Here is a 13,647-nt window from a genome sequence, read left to right as displayed (position 1 = left end):
TCACACTTTCCTCCTTTCCTTTTGAGGTTGTAACAAGTGTATCAGATTCTCAGCAAGGAGCAGCTAGTGTTTAAGCTGTGCTTCAAAACATATTCATAGCAATCACTAGAGTAATATATTATTGTGAAATTAACTTTTATTTTCCAATGATTTTGGCTTGATTGCATGTGTAAAGTTGCAATATAAAGAACATATTGTTTAAGGCATGCAATAGAATCATACATCCTCTCCATCAGCCAGTGGATCAGGCCCTGAGCAGGACATGTTTCTGCTGGTAGGAAGCCTGGACCCAACTCGCTGAAATCTACTTTAAGCACACTTACTTTGAATAATATTAATCTTGTAATATTAAACTCATTTCCCCTGTCACCTGTAAGGAAACAAGAAGTACCTTCGGTAACCAAGAGATCATGGGAAGGAGCCACAGAGGCGGTTAAAATGGAGAGAACAATTTCAAGTAGATATTTCCTCTCGGAGTGAAACAGCACTGAACTTTCTTCCCAGTTCTTAATTACCTGTAAAAGTTCTAATAAAATGCCAGCATTGAACTGGAGCCGTAGGGTTGACTTTCCCACATGGAACAATTATTGTTGCACCTTATTTAATTCAGCATTAAGGGACAGAGAAAAGATGAAAGCCCCAAAGCCTCCTTCAGATAGTAACCAGGAAGTTCCTTCTGAACTTGATTAGGCCCTTCATAGAACACATGACCTGCTTTGTGTAAATTTTCCTGGAAGCTTCATCAGATGTTGATGGGAATGGATAAAATCCAAAATCAAGGCCATCTTGGAGGAGGTCATTAAAACAGTGATATATTGTATTGGCTTTAATCAATAAATGAGTGTTTAATCCTGCTGTGTGCATTTATGTCCACCTGCAGTTCTGGAAACGCATTAGGCCTTCTTCTGTGGAGCTTTGGACTGCATTCCATCTCTCAGTCTGTGTTTCTTAATATGTTCACAGTAGTTTCAGGAGAAATTTATTTTTATTGCCATTTGTTTTGTTTCAAAATGTGATGCAAAGAAAGACATGTACATGGATTAAGTAGCCCTATACTTTAAAAGTACTTGGCTTTAACCCAACTCAAAGTACCTGAATGAAACCGGTTTATAAGTTAGAAAATCGAACACATATAGCCTCATGAAAGTCTATTGAGCTAGGCACCTTGTAACATATACTTTTTTTTATTAAATATGTAAAAAGATAACGCAAGTCAAGTTATTCACATATTCAGAGACCAAAAAAAGTCTACTCTATCATGCGACAATTGGTGGGTAACGTAAAATGATTGATACATCTGAATAAGACTTTTTGCATCTATTAAGTCATTACTTATCTATTTATAATTAACAATACATATGTTTACATTCCTTTCAGTTTACATTTAATATATAACCAAAGCTTTATGGTGTGCTATTTAGTAAAAGTAATTACAAATGCATATTAAAACCATAACGGAATAACAGGGTTACTCACCACGGTGGGGGTTGTCCTCTTTCCCTTTCCAGAGTCTCTCACTCCCCTCAGCACAATTGAGCAGATCAGGCTCCTAAATATATTTGTGTACATTATAAACGACTATCCTCCTGCCTCCTAGGCCAGCCACTTGCTGTCTCCTAACAAAAAAGTGGCGGAGTGAAACTGCCCCACAGGTCGATTATACAAAAACAACAGAAGAAAATCAGACACAGCCCCCCCTCCCTTTCACACACACACATACACACACATAGAAGCTAAGTGACAGGACTAGGGGGCAAAGAGGCTTTGATGGGAACTATCAGGTAACAAAGAAACCCAGAAAAGCCCAGAAAGCACTTCAAAAGGAAGTGATCTGAAAATTTGCTCAAGAGGAAAAATGAAACGGATACAACTGCATTTGTGACAATGACTGGGTGCTTAAAGGCTGGTTCAGAAAACTTGGAAATCTTCCCTTTGATCACAATGGGCATTTTGGAAACAGCAAAACTAGAATCTTGGGAGATAGCAAGACTAGAAGTAATAAAACAATTGTGGACACTGTAAAACAGAATATGCATTTCTTCCCCTTTTCTGTATAATGATAGCATACTACATCCTTCTGAAAGTAACTGTTCTTTTATTGTTTTATGTATAAAGCCTTTAAGTGAAACCAAATCACCTAGAACAATTAAGAAAGGGTAGGGTTAAAAGGGGGCACACATTGATTTCCATGGTGATAAAGTTGAAAGGGAGGGGGGCCAAGTTGTGTAAATATTTCCAATCTGAAGAGATTGATTACAGCTCTGTTGAGCTAAATGGGGTTAAGCTAAGGAGATGCAAACATTTCTTCAAATGCTTAACCGTATTATACATGCTGCCTGAGCTGAATGACTACATATGAGCCACTTTACTGCAAACAAGGAGCAATTTAAAGATGCGAGAGCTTCTTGCTTGAATCAATGAAAAGGTAAAGATAAAGGTAAATGAACCCTGGATGGTTACGTTCAGTCAAAGGCGACTATGGGGTGCGGTGCTCATCTTCTGGAGTTCGCAAGGCTACATGGACACCTTCCGTAATTGTAGCCTGTAGGTTGATATTCCGTTAGATTTCTGTTGCAGTACTTGCCTAGCCAAATAACCAGTCAAATATCAAACTGAGGATGAGGAATGAAGTAGCAAACAAAAAAACCCATAAATAAATAAAGACAAATAAACCTACAACTGGACTAAGAAAATGTGCAATTTAAGTTTAGGAAATAAGGAATGTTTTAATACGTGATTTGCTATTTTTCTACTACAAAATGTCACCATCTAACTGCAAGATAAATAAAGGTAATATTAAAACCTGTGGCAACGAAACAATTCTGTAAACTAACACTTTGTTCCTGCATTTTGCCAATGCTTTCAGGAGTCGCAGACCACAGAACCATTCCTGTTTTGCGTCCCAGGGTAATGTATCTTTACTTCCCAAGTCAAGCCTGAAAAGTGGATTGGGCATCTGTACGGAAAAGAGATGCTCAAAGGAACAATACATTTCAAAGAAGACTATAAAGACTTCAGAGGAAAAACCATGTACGGTTGTGGTGGTAAATGTTTTGGCATGTCCAATCCTACAACTTAAAATTTTTTTTTTTCCAATTTCGTGTACAGACGAGTAAGAGGAAAGTGGTTGATTCACGTAATTGCCATTTCCAGCAGAAGTTTGTAACCAAGTGAAATCTGCAGCTATAGTGGTGAAAGTTTCACGAATGCTTGAACCAACAAGACACTGAATATGGAGTTGGGGGAAAAGAACATTTACAGTGGCAAGGAAAATGTCACAGAGCTCTCAGTGTAAGAATTAGGCAGGCATGTATGCATATTCCGAAATAAAACATATACTGTGTAGATTTTCAACATGCTTTGGTGTACAACATCAGGAGGATTACAGTTCTGCTTTTTTAAAATAAATAAAAAGGGAAAAGTTTCTCACTTGTGTGTTGTAATAAAAGACAGGAACCAGTATAATTTGTGTGTGGTTTCAATAGTTCCCTCTCTTTTGCACAGTTTGACCAAATTCATGCCTGTTAAAGGCCAAAATTACCACAAAATTGGAGAAATCGAACAGAACAGTACTTTTTGTCATAAGAGATGCCCATATAAATAGTTTTGAACATACCACAAATGTATCATACTTAAGACAAAAGGGAAAAATAAATATATATTTTATATATATATATATTTTTAAAAGCTGAACAAATCTCAAGCAGCCAAATATTTGAAGTTGCATTGGTAGAAAATGGGGACAGAGCCCGGAGACCTTCTCATGTGCATATCCTGAAAGGAGACTTCTGCAAACACATGTTGGCAAAGGATGGGTAAAGAATGCAGCTGCTGGCTGACACTCACTATGGTACATTTATGTTAATGGCAGACTGAGAGTGATTGGTTTCAAGTCTGAGGCCACACACGTTCCATTCTTCAGAAGATAAGTTCCCACACAAAATTAAAAAGTAGCAAATATGCCAGGCTTTTTCAGTACTCTTCCTGCTGCTGGGGCTGTTCATGAACCTGGTCCTCACCTTCATGTTCATCTGTGTGGCTCTCCTGTGTGTTTAACATGGGGAAAAATATTACAACCATTGAATGAGTGCGTATGAAGCCTTAGCCAAGTCAACAATATACTGAAAATACCAAAATGAGATTTACCACCCCGCCTTTGTCTGCTAAAAATGGTGGACATTACTGTATATAAATGAACAAGTCTTTCCTAGCACCAAAGGATGATTAAAATCAGAAAATATCAGCACTATTCAATTATTGATTTAATGCAGACCCCAGGACTATGTATGGGAAAGAAGTTAATTTCTAAAAGTTTCAATGGTCTTTAAATTCTAAATATGTAGCTGTGGAGAAGGTTACAGTGCTGAGGCACAGTGGCTGAACCAGAAATCTACACCTTTATTTCATTAAATGGAAGTAACGTGTTGCCCTCATTGAAAATAGTTATTTTTCTATAAAACACCAAAATTCAAATCCCACCTGCTCCACACCTTCAATGGGCTTTGTTGCAATCTCAAATAACAAATCTGATTGCCTATATGGCATCCCCCTGCTGGTTGCACTATCTGAGAAAGGCCAGAGCACATAACCAGCAAAAAAAGATTACCAGCTTCTTTTTTAAAATAGCACTAAAGGGGTTTGTTACCCAGAGGGGTAACAAACAACTTCAGATAGATGGAGATGTTGTGGATTGAACCAGATCCTTCTGTATGCAAAGATTGTGCTCAATCATTATGCAATAACCTTTTCTCCAATCCAGATAGATGAAACAGAAAAGTGTTTTTAAAAAGAAAAAATAATAATTGATACTGTTTTTTCATTGATGTGGTACATCTGCAGGATATGAATAGGGATGAGATGCTATTTAAACAACAACAACCACCAACACATACACACAATGGAACATTTTCATTTAAGTGAATGCATTTCCCCAAATTGGCAGTACTTGTTTTTGAAGCTTAAGAGAACTGAGGCTTGTATACAGAGACAAAATTATATCCTTGTAAAAGATTTAAAGCATTTTATCCAACGAAAAATGCACTTCCCGCCTGTGGCATTTCAGACCATTTACATTTGGGTATTTAGCTCAAAAACTGCATGCTTTCAACTAGGAGAAGAATATACAAAGTTAAAGAACACCTTTGTACTGCCCCTCACTAGGATAAAGACAGTTTAGGCATAGGCAAACTCAGCCCTCCAGATGTTTTGGGACTACAACTCCCATCATCCCTGACCACTGGTCCTGTTAACTAGGAATGATGGGAGTTGTAGTCCCAAAACATCTGGAGAGCTGAGTTTGCTTATGCCTGAGATAGTTTTACACAGGTTTCAAAAAGAACCTGGGTTGTGGTGCACATGGGTGAACCTTGCTCTGAAACTGAAGTAAAACACAAGTAGTAACATGCACAGGACTGGATTTAGGTTTGATGAGCCCCTAAGCGTATGTCCAGCTGTCACTTTATATGTCCAAATTGTCTGTGTTTTTTGTTGAATAAACACTATATGGTGATTCATGGATCTAGGTAAAGGTAAAGGGACCCCTGACCATTTGGTCGAGTCGTGACCGACTCTGGGGTTGCGGCGCTCATCTCGCATTATTGGCCGAGGGAGCCGGCGTACAGCTTCCAGGTCATGTGGCCAGCATGACAAAGCCGCTTCTGGCGAACCAGAGCAGACACGGAAACGTCTCCAGACATGGTCACACGCGCAGTTAAGAGCAGGAGGTAGACTGCACGGAAAGAGGGACACGGCAAAATGCTGTTTTACTTGCTTAAGATAGGTAAATGAAGCTGTCTTCTTTAACTAGATGTGCTACAGTTTTAAGGATCATCGGAATCAATGAATCCACTTCCACAGCAGATTGAAGGAATTAAGGTATAAAGCAGAAGCTCACAGTTAAAGTGTTTGGAATACACCCAGAATGTTCCTGGAAAGGAGTCTCTGTAATACTAGAACAAGATGTTGACACCTCTCCAAGCTCTTGATACCAGAGGGTCAGTTTGCACAGTATTTTCCTGGTCACTTTAACCCTAATTATTCCTGAACATGCTTGTGCTTGCTGAAGGATGGATAAACTGCTGCACTGCACAGATATGAACACACTCAGTTAATGATTTCCATGAACATAGTACCCCTCTGATGACAGGTATAAGTCCCGAGTATATCTAGTGGCTCGTGAGTACTTCCCCGCCCCCTGCCCCTTACAAGGCTTACCCAGCGATGGCAGGCAGACACATAAAAAAAAGTGGACAGGAAAATGCAGCAGTGAGTGCATGAGCAGGTCGCATCTTCTACACTCCTCATGTAATGAAAAATGCAAGGAATTGCCTTGGACTTACATGTTCTTCTGAAGCATACAGAACTTCCATTAGCCGCTGGACAAGGTCATTATTTTCCTGCCCATGTTCTTGACAGAGAAGCTCGATCTCCCTTAGCTTTCCAAAATAGAAATCCCTTTCCTTCTCCACACCTTCAAGTGCAAGTTTTAATGAATGTACCTGCAAAAACACGGCAGTTCTAAACATTGGATATGCTGTATTTGTCAAGTCTCCACAATTGTTAGGGACACGGCATACTTACACACCATAAACACAAACAGAATTGAATTTATACTCTTACACTCTGAAAAACAAGTGTCTACCTCCCAATTAATCACTAGTACCCTCAATAACCATTTAAGACAGTGCTATATGCACTGGTAAGAATTTCCTTTCACAACTGATATTCCAGGCAAGGAAATATGAACTTCTAGAGCACGGGTGTCAAACACAAGGCCCGGGGGCCAAATCCGGCCCGCCAGACCTCGTCATGTGGCCCGCCGAGCGCCCCAGCCAGCGGGACCCAGCAGCGGGACCTTGCTGCTGAAGCGCCGCGCCGACAAAGCGCCGACAAACAGCTGGGGGTGGGGTGGGGGGTAGAAAGGCGGCCGGAGCAGCGCTGCGTGGAGCGCCCCGAGCCACAGCAGGAGGAGGAGGCAGCTTGCTGGGTCAGCGCCGCACGGAGAGTCCCGAGCCTCTGCGACGCAGCAGTGCTCTGTAGCACTTTGAATCCTCCTCCTCCTGCCACGGCTCAGCGCCTGGAAATGGCTTCTGGTGCTGCTGCTGCTGCTGAAGCACAGACAAAGCACCCAGCAGCGCCGCGTGGAGGAGGAGGAGGAGGAGGATTCAAAGTGCTACAGAGCACTGCTGCGTCGCTCGGGACTCTCCGCACGGCGCTGCCGGGCACCGATCCAGCAAGCCTCCTCCTCCTCTTGCCTCACCTCCTCCTCCTCCTGCCGCAGCTCAGCCTCATAAACGTGAGCTCAGTGGCGGCTCAGCCTCACGAACGTGCAACTCTGAGGCTTTACGCACTTCTCCTAAAACGGACACCCGCTGCCTCACGCTGCACGGGAAATGCTTTTTGCCCCTGGGTCCCTTCGCGCTCTTTTCTGGCGCTGAATCAAGGCGGCGACCCCCCTTCCCTTTCTTCCTCTCTCTCGTTCTTATTCTTTCTTTCCCTCTCCTTCCTTCCTTCTTTATCTCTGTCTTCTCTCCCTCTTTCTTTTTCTTTCCTTCTTTATTCCTTCTTTTCTACTCTTCTTTCTCTCCCCTCTTTCCTTCCTTCCTCTCTCCCTCCCACTCCCTCTTTTCTTCCTTCCTTCCTTCCTTCCTTCCTCCCCTCCCCTCCCCTCCCTCTCCCTCTCCTCAGAAACATAGGATGCTGCTTTATACTTCTGGCCCTTAAACCCTGGAGAGCAGCTCCAGTGAGTCAACCTCAGCCAGTCCCTTTGGTGAAGGGTGGTGGCTCACTGGCAGAACATCTGTCCTGCATGCAGAAGGACCCCAGCATCTCCAGGTACTAGTAGCTCTGCAAAGGTCCTGCATGAAACCCCAACGAGCCTCCACCACCCAGTGCAGTTACCAAAAATCATTTTTCAATAAATTGTACAATAATTGTACATTTGAATATCTTGCCATTATTCTGACTATGTTTCTGCTTTCAGAGCTAGTTATTACTTACATTATTACAAAAAACAGTAATAATTGAATGCAGTGACAATAATTTATGATAATAAAGAGTGGACACATAGTCCTACAGATACAACCGGCCCTTTGAGGGTGACCAAACTGCTGATGCGGCCCCCGATGAATTTGAGTTTGACACCCCTGTTCTAGAGGGTCAACATGGACATAAATGTGAGTAGGGAAGAAGCAAGACATATTGTTTCCCTTTTCCCATTAAGGCATTTTTCTGTGACAGCTGGGCTAGAGATGGACAACTCTGCTGCAGTTGCCAAGTTTGATGCTGCTAGAACTCATTTAGCAGCACAAAGCTATCAGGAAAGACACACTGTGATCACTTTGTTTGGAAACCTAGGAAATGTCACTAAAACACTCAGGCAAATGGCAGCTTCCCATTTGGTGACTTAAGCATGTTACCTGTTCGCTGAGCTGTATGACTTGTGTCTCCAAATCTTTATCAGATTTGGATGCTGAGCTGCTTGGTGGTGTCTTTTTTGCTGATGATGGACGAGACGGTGTAGAGCCCGGTTTTGAAGCAGGACTGGATTTGGCAGCACCTGGGGAAAATAAAAACACATTAAGATGTTTTGAAAATGGTACTTATTGCCTTCACTGCAGAACTGATTTTCATTAAGTAAAGTGCTTACCATTTCAAATGGAAAATGTTCAATGTACTCGACAGAACTGCCCAAATTGTTCAAAGTGGTATGTTTTCTAGCAGCCATGAAACTTGCAGTTTATTTAACTTGATAACCAAGAAAACAAAATAATTCCTTCATGTATGTTTTGAATCTGTACATATGATTGCTGCACAATTGAAAACAATTGGGGGAAAACCCCAAAACCTTCCTGATACATTTACATTGGGTGCCTCTTAAATGCAAACCTTCTCTTTAAACTTAGAAATTCCTTTTAAAAGAAAGAATGAATTTGGGCCATCTCTGTGATGGGCTCAACGCAGTTCACACATGCAAGTTTTCTGCAGTATCCACAATATGTCATCCTCATAAAAAATGTTTCCCCATATTAGCCTGTATTTACCATTTATGTGGGTTTTAAATGGTAATACTGTAGTAATACTGGCTCTTCTGCAGAAATTCCAAACCCGTGTTAGCATTCATAAGGAGCATTCAGCTTACTGTATTTTCTGAACCAAGTCTCATGGTTAAACTCTTTCCTCACTTACAGTAAATGGTAGCCAAGGTTAGTTCTTACCAGTCTATCTGTTTTTCACATCTGACAAACACTTATTACACCTGTCAATAAAACAATTTCCTCAAAATATTCTTTGACCCATATGCCAGATCATTTGCCACTTCCAACTTTTGACTCATTCAGATGCATGAGTCTTTCCTTGTAATTTTATTCACATCACAAATGATGTTCCCAACAGTTCTACGCTCTTTTCGTAAGCAGCAATTTATTAATTTCCCCCTAAAGTGATACATAAACTGGATATAACAAGTTTCAAGCATATTACAAAACTCACAGTCATAATATTATATGTCTTAAAAGCATAATTACTTCACTTTCATTAGGATGAAAGAGATTTCCCCCTGCAGCATCTATTTTTCTTGCTGCAAAAACAAATTATTAGAGTAATAATAAAAATCCCAAATAGAACTCATTCATTTTGCCTGAATTCCTATGGCTTCATACCTTTTATAGATCAGACTGCCCAGATATATATATATCTTATTTGGAGAGATTTCCAGTAATTGATTTAAGCATGGCTTTTGCCAAAATTTGAGTAGAAAACTAATTTAAAAATTAGTATTACTTTAGTTTCACCAATGGCAAAAGCTGTTTTGCACATAATGGGAAGACAAACTATGGCTTATTGTGAATGTATGAGCTCCCAGAGAAGACACTGCTACTGTGGAGCCTCTTCACCATGTCTTCCTGCTGCTCTGAACTAAGCCATGGTTTGGGCTTAGCATGTTATCTAAACCCAGGCTCATAGTTTGTCTTGCTCCAGGACAAACTATGAGCTGTAATCTAGAGCAAGAAAAAACACAAACCATGGCTTAGTTATGGCAGTGCAAAAGCAGAATGAGAACCAGGGGAGATCAACAGCCATTATTTCACCTCAAGGAGCTTTCATGCTAAGTCAAGGTTGGGCTTAATGTGAAGTGCAACATACAGGGTGACCCCACTCTTCTGACTTACATAATTACAGTCACAAGAGCTTGAATGCCTGAAATTTGCTTGTTATCTGTGGTCTGTACAGTCCATTGTAAGCGCCAGGTGGATTAAGCATGCCATTAACAGAGTTTTAAATCACATACCATATTATGTCAAATTAAAGGACCACATTTTCTCCTGAATCTTGATGATCTTTCTTTGGCTAAACTATTTTTGTTCTGTGTTATAGAATACCATGCTGGAGTCCTAAAACTACTATATAATTAATGTATTCCCAATTAGTACTTAAAAAATAAATAAATCTCCCCCTCCATATATTCAGCATTTTTTTAGATGTTAATGAAGGAGTGTATAAATGTCACTTCAGGCTAAAACACACACACACACACACACACACACACACACACACACACACGACTCCATTAAGAATGCTAAACTGCAAGTGAACTGTAGTAAGAAATGTGAAAAGTTCTAGTAAAATCTAATTAAGGAACCAAAGGAGGTGATAGCCATTAAAGCAACTGGCCTAAGGGTCAATGTTTCAAGCAGCAAAATATAAAATATATCTAAGAATGTTTGCTCTTACTTAACTTATTTGAATACCAACAATGGGATAGAAATGGGATTCTCAAATTCTTAAGTTTGTTAAATAAGTGCAAATGCTGACTTATCCACACATATCTAACGGCAGAATCGTAAGTATTCAGATGAAAACTATTGTTTTAAAATCACACTCCAATAAATATTAATAGATCTGTCTACACAAAAATAAACAAAGTTGCAACCAGGAATCCTGATGGCGTGCAAACACCCAACAACAATAAATAAGTGCAAATGCTGGAATGAGACAAACTTAAAACTACATTGCTTATAAACAAAACTGGGATGACTAGCAGAGCAAAGGGCATCCCAACCATAGCTGCCAAGTTATCCCTTATTTTAAGGGATTTTCTCTTATGCTGAATAGGCTTCCTCGCGAGAAAAGGGAAAACTTGGCAGCTTTGATCCCAACATGCAAAGAGTACATGAACAAGACATTCACACAAAATGGTCTATGCATAGGTGCTCAGAGGAACCACCCATATTGTACTTATAATCCTTTGTTACGTTTTATATTTAGCTGGTCTTGTGTGCTGGTACATTGGAGGAGCTTTGTTGTTGCTTGGTTTGTGATGTCTTGCACTTTTGTGCTGTCTGACATGGTTGTTTTTGTGCTGATAGCTTAATGCCACATATACCAATCTCTCAATATATTTCCGCCTTCAAATAAGAACACAAACCATTTTTTTTTCTTATGAAAGGAATGCTAGACATCCAGGACCACTGCTAGCCTCCCATAGTTAGATAGATACATTTGCAAATCAAACTGGGGTCTGTTAAAGGCTCCAGCAATTAGATAGGTTGCTTTGGCAGGACTACTTAATAATATTCAGTCACTTTCCTCTTTTTACCCATCAAGCACCTCTGGACAATCCTTATGTAAAACTTTAACACCCTCCCCCCCCAAAAGAAAACAGCATAGAAAGAAAACAGCATAGAATTTGCATTGTTCAGTATTTATATAACAATGAATTTAGTCCTGTTTTGCTGCTGAATTAGGATTTCTTGGTGTAAACCTATACCTGACTTTCACAAAAGCATAGTTTTTAATCTCCAGTAGTTTTCATCTTGTACCTCTGCAAAGTTAAACAAAAACAGTTTAACCTTATTTACAAGGGCACTAAGCTGATGCAAGACATGGGCTCTTTTGAAAAGCTTGATGTTTATATTTTCATCAGGATTGGTAGTAGAGCCCACACTCTGCATGTGGAAAGTCTGGGTTCAATCCCTGGCATCTCCAGCTTAAAAATGAAGAGACAACCAAATGATCAGGGGGCTGGGAGCAAGTTCCCAACAAGGAAAGAGTTCTGCATAGGGGGCTTTTTATTTTTAGAAAAGGAAATTTAAGAGGATGCATGATATAGAGGTTTCTAAAATGACGCCTTTCTCCCTCTGCCATCATACTATACCTCAGGGTCATTGAAAGAAAAGGATCGGTGGAGAATGAAGACAGACAAAAGAAAATAATTCCGCAACATGAACAACAGATGGAACTCACTGCCATAAGATACAGTTAATGCCCACTAGCTCCCATCAGAGAGGATTAGACTCTTGGAAGGCAAAGCCACACAGAAGCTCAAGATTCAGAGGCACTCTGCCACTCCATACCAGTGGCAAGAAACTGTGGGAGGGGTCTATTGCCCTCAGGCCCTACCTGAGCGCTTTCCAGAGGCATCTAGGTGGTGACTGTAGGAAACAGAATGCTGGACTAGATGGACCTTTTGGTGTGATCCATCACTTATGTTCTTACAATGAAACAGTTTGAGCCATATAATTTCCTATGCAGTTCAAAGCAAACTGAGGGCAAAGCAGTTCAAAGCAAACTGCAGTTCAAAGCAAATTTATTATTTTTTTGTGGCCTGAAACATATTTATTTGTTTGAGCCATTTATAAACAACTTACCTACAGGCAGAGGGCATAGCTGCCAAGTCCCGGTTAGAAAAATACGGGATCAGCAGCGCCGGCACTGGAAGTCGCTTCTACGCATGTCCAGACGGGGGTTTCCCGGGGAAAACGGGAGACTTGGCAGCTATGGCAGAGGGCCTTCTCGGTAGTGACACCCTCCTTGTGGAACACCTTCCCTTCAGATGTCAAGGAAATAAATAACTATCTGACTTTTAGATGACATCTGAGGCAGCCCTGTATCAGGAGGTTTTTAATGTTTGATGTTTTAATATGTTTTGATATATGCTGTGAACCGCCCAGAGTGGCTGGGGAAACCCAGCCAAATGGATGAGGTATAATAATAATAATAATAATAATAATAATAATAATAATAATACACTCATTTCTAAGTGGTCTACTGTTGCATGTTGGATTTTTAATTATGGGTGCTCACATATATGCATCATGATTTTTTTTGTTATACAACTCCATACAGCCAGATCCTGTTTGTAGCTTTAATTCCTTTCTTGTGTGTGTGTGTGTGGTGGGGGGGAACCTTTAGTAATGTTTTGTAGTGTATTAAATAATTTCTTGCTTTACCATTTTGTCCCAACTCACAATAGTACAGGCAATCCTGAGAGCAATAACATTATCCAGTAGCATACACAGGTCACCAACTCTGTAGTAAGTCAACTCTACTTTCCAAGGAAGAGGCAAGACAACATCAGGGTGGTCAAGAGATTAGTCCTAAGGAACTATTTATGCTACAATTTCCAAGCTGCATTATCCCTGACCTGCAATGACTTGCTACAACAGTTGCCCTCTTAAGGCACAAGAGATTTTCTGCCATTCTTCATTCATTTAAGTGGGCGAAGTTCGTATTTCTCATATTTAGTCTCAACGTTCTATTTTAACAAACACAACATACTTCATATATGAAATAACTTGCTTTTTAAAATGCATTCTATTTCCAGAAAAAAGAAAGAAACAGGTGCTAGACTCCTTGGGGCACCAAAAA

The 13,647-nt window shown here is 40.3% G+C and overlaps 1 protein-coding gene across 5 annotated transcripts in view; it reads right to left on the bottom strand.

Annotated features, from left to right (window-relative positions):
• Positions 1-1,165: 1,165 nt before the first annotated feature.
• The window catches only part of MAPRE2 (microtubule associated protein RP/EB family member 2), a 91,976-nt gene continuing 79,494 nt past the window's right edge, over positions 1,166-13,647 (bottom strand). For 4 of the 5 annotated variants that reach the window (XM_035124853.3, XM_035124854.3, XM_088675473.1 and 1 more), the window contains 3 exons: positions 8,418-8,557; positions 6,339-6,497; positions 1,166-4,044 (listed from right to left, as the gene is read on the bottom strand). In XM_035124853.3, coding sequence (XP_034980744.1) covers positions 3,973-4,044; positions 6,339-6,497; positions 8,418-8,557 — 371 coding nt within the window. In that variant the 3' untranslated portion in view covers positions 1,166-3,972. The remainder of the gene's footprint in view (positions 4,045-6,338; positions 6,498-8,417; positions 8,558-13,647) is intronic. The other variant, XM_035124856.2, reaches the window with a different exon arrangement.

Source organism: Zootoca vivipara, chromosome 8 (genome assembly GCF_965207765.1).
Source record: "Zootoca vivipara chromosome 8, rZooViv2.hap1.1, whole genome shotgun sequence".
NCBI lineage: Eukaryota > Metazoa > Chordata > Lepidosauria > Squamata > Lacertidae > Zootoca > Zootoca vivipara.
Note: the sequence above shows the minus strand (reverse complement) of the source record. Positions and strands in the feature narration are given on the sequence as shown.